Source organism: Austrofundulus limnaeus, unplaced genomic scaffold (assembly GCF_001266775.1).
Source record: "Austrofundulus limnaeus strain Quisiro unplaced genomic scaffold, Austrofundulus_limnaeus-1.0 Scaffold1765, whole genome shotgun sequence".
NCBI lineage: Eukaryota > Metazoa > Chordata > Actinopteri > Cyprinodontiformes > Rivulidae > Austrofundulus > Austrofundulus limnaeus.
In genome coordinates, this window is record NW_013954167.1 from 28,363 (window position 1) to 30,585 (window position 2,223).

Genomic DNA, 2,223 nt, shown 5'->3' on the forward strand with positions numbered 1-2,223 from the left:
TCGCTGAACTTACCAAAACAAATTTAAGTTCCTATAATTAGTTCTAAAGGTTTTGAAATCAATAAAACGAAAACGGTGCCCAAATTTATACACCTAACTAATTTTGTTTAAACAATTATTGCACACTTTCTGTAAATCATATAAACTTCATTTCACTTCTCAAATATCACTGTGTTTGTCCCCTATATGATATATTTAACTAATGTTTTTATCCAATCAGTGATTTATAAAGGTAAATCAGGAAAAGGGTTCACAAACTTTCACACCCCACTGTATCAGGGTCCTTCTTGTAAAGCCAACTTCCAGTTTCCGTCAGTGAGGCTGGCACTCTGTCTACTTTTCAGACTTGACTCCATCCATCACTGGCTGCTTGTTTCAGATTCGAGTCACAGGAGCTTGAGCAGAGAGTCTGCTCATCTTTGTCCACAGCCACTTCTTCCAACTTAGCCAGGAGGATTCCAAGGTGTTCCTGATCCAACTGTCTCTCCAAGTGTCCTGGGTCTTTGTCCAAGGGCCATCCTTACCAGATGCCTAAACCAGCTCAACCGGTCCTCTGGATGTGGAGGAGCAGAACTTCTCATCTGATCTAACTTTTAGCACTGCTGCCTTGCAGTTACAGGCTCAACGGTCAGCTGGGTCTTTATATGTGGAGTTTGTGTGTTCTCGTCAAGTATTTGTGGTTTATTTCTGACTACTCTAGTGTTCTCACACAGACAAAGCATTACTACAGCTAATATAATTGTATTTTCTAACTTATGAATATCAGTACATAGCTAATGGTTTATAGTTGTAAGCTGTTCAGGAGTGTTTATAGTTTATATAACCAAGAACAGTATGGTCAAAAACAAAAAACCTTTGCTTATTAGTTTTATAACAACTAAAGAGGTTGTATGAAGAAGGAAAATATCCTGCTCTCACAGTCAGTGTCAGTTCTCACCTTGCTTTCTGGAGGTGGAGTTGTTTTGTTTATTCTCCTTATAAACCAGGTTCCAGAGCGTTGGAGCAGTTATTTCTGCAGAGACACAAACACAATCAGTTTTCACACATTAAGGAGATCACAAGTTTAGGAACTTTTCATTAGCTAGATCAGTGGTTCCCAATCGATTTTCCTCAAAGCCCCCTTCCTTACTTCCAAGCAAAGCTGAGCCCACCCACTCTCTCACTACTCCCCACCTGTCCCACAGTCGAGGTCAACCTTTATTTCATTATCAAGATAACGAAAAAAATAAATGAAGAGTTACACACATTTTTTGGAAAAAAAAAGAACTGATTTATACAGAGTTTGATTATTCAAATGAACATGTTTTGGTGATTTTTATATACAAACAATAAATTGATATTTTTACAACCTCTGAGCAGACAAAGTCAGCTGTGCCATCAAGTCTTACAGAGACCCACAAATGGCACTACCTAACCTCCTGTACTACTACTGGGCAACTAATAAACACCTGAATAATTGGGTACAGCATGAAGAGAATGAATACCCCTGTAGGGGTCACCTCGAGTGAAATAATCAAGGAAACCGTCTTGGACCTCAAACCTCTGATGGACCTTTAAAGGGACAAAAACTCTGTGATGGACTTGCAACCTGTCCAGGGTGTACCCTGCCCCTCGCACTGTGACTGCTGGATATGGGCACCAGTGACCCACGCAACCCTGAAAAGGAAGAAGCGTGTACAGAAAATGGATGGATGGAAAACTCTGTTCCACTCAGAACTGAATCTAGACCACCCCAGGTCGCCTTAACTTCTCAAAGAGACATTCTCTTTTTCTTAATCAGATAATAAACAGAAGAATCTTCGTCTTATTTGATTCATTGTTCTCTTAACTGAAAGTTATTACTAATTTTAATAATCAAAGAATGTTTATCAAAGTTAGAGAAGAAAAGAGGGCAGATGTCTTTTCTCCCACAGTATGATTTCAGCTATGTATGGTTTTTTGTGTGTAAAAATCTTATTTAACTAAACTAATCTTCATGGTTTAAAAGTTGATGAAACATCATRRATCCATCCATCTTCTGTACACGCTTCTTCCTTTTCAGGGTTGCGTGGGTCACTGGTGCCCATATCCAGCAGTCACAGTGTGAGGGGCGGGGTACACCCTGGACAGGTCACAAATCCATCACAGAGACACACGAGACAAACAACCATTCACTCTCTCACTCACACCTAGGGACAATTTAGAGTTATCAATTAACCTAACAGTCATGTTTTTGGTCTGTGG

The 2,223-nt window shown here is 39.7% G+C and overlaps 1 protein-coding gene across 1 annotated transcript in view; it reads right to left on the reverse strand.

Moving 5' to 3' along the window:
* smoc1 (SPARC related modular calcium binding 1) overlaps positions 1-2,223 on the reverse strand; it is a gene marked incomplete at its 5' end in the record, with an annotated part of 31,594 nt that overhangs the window by 17,177 nt on the left and 12,194 nt on the right. The window contains 1 exon segment of the mRNA XM_014033524.1: positions 938-1,012. Within this exon segment, the coding sequence (XP_013888978.1) occupies positions 938-1,012 (75 nt within the window).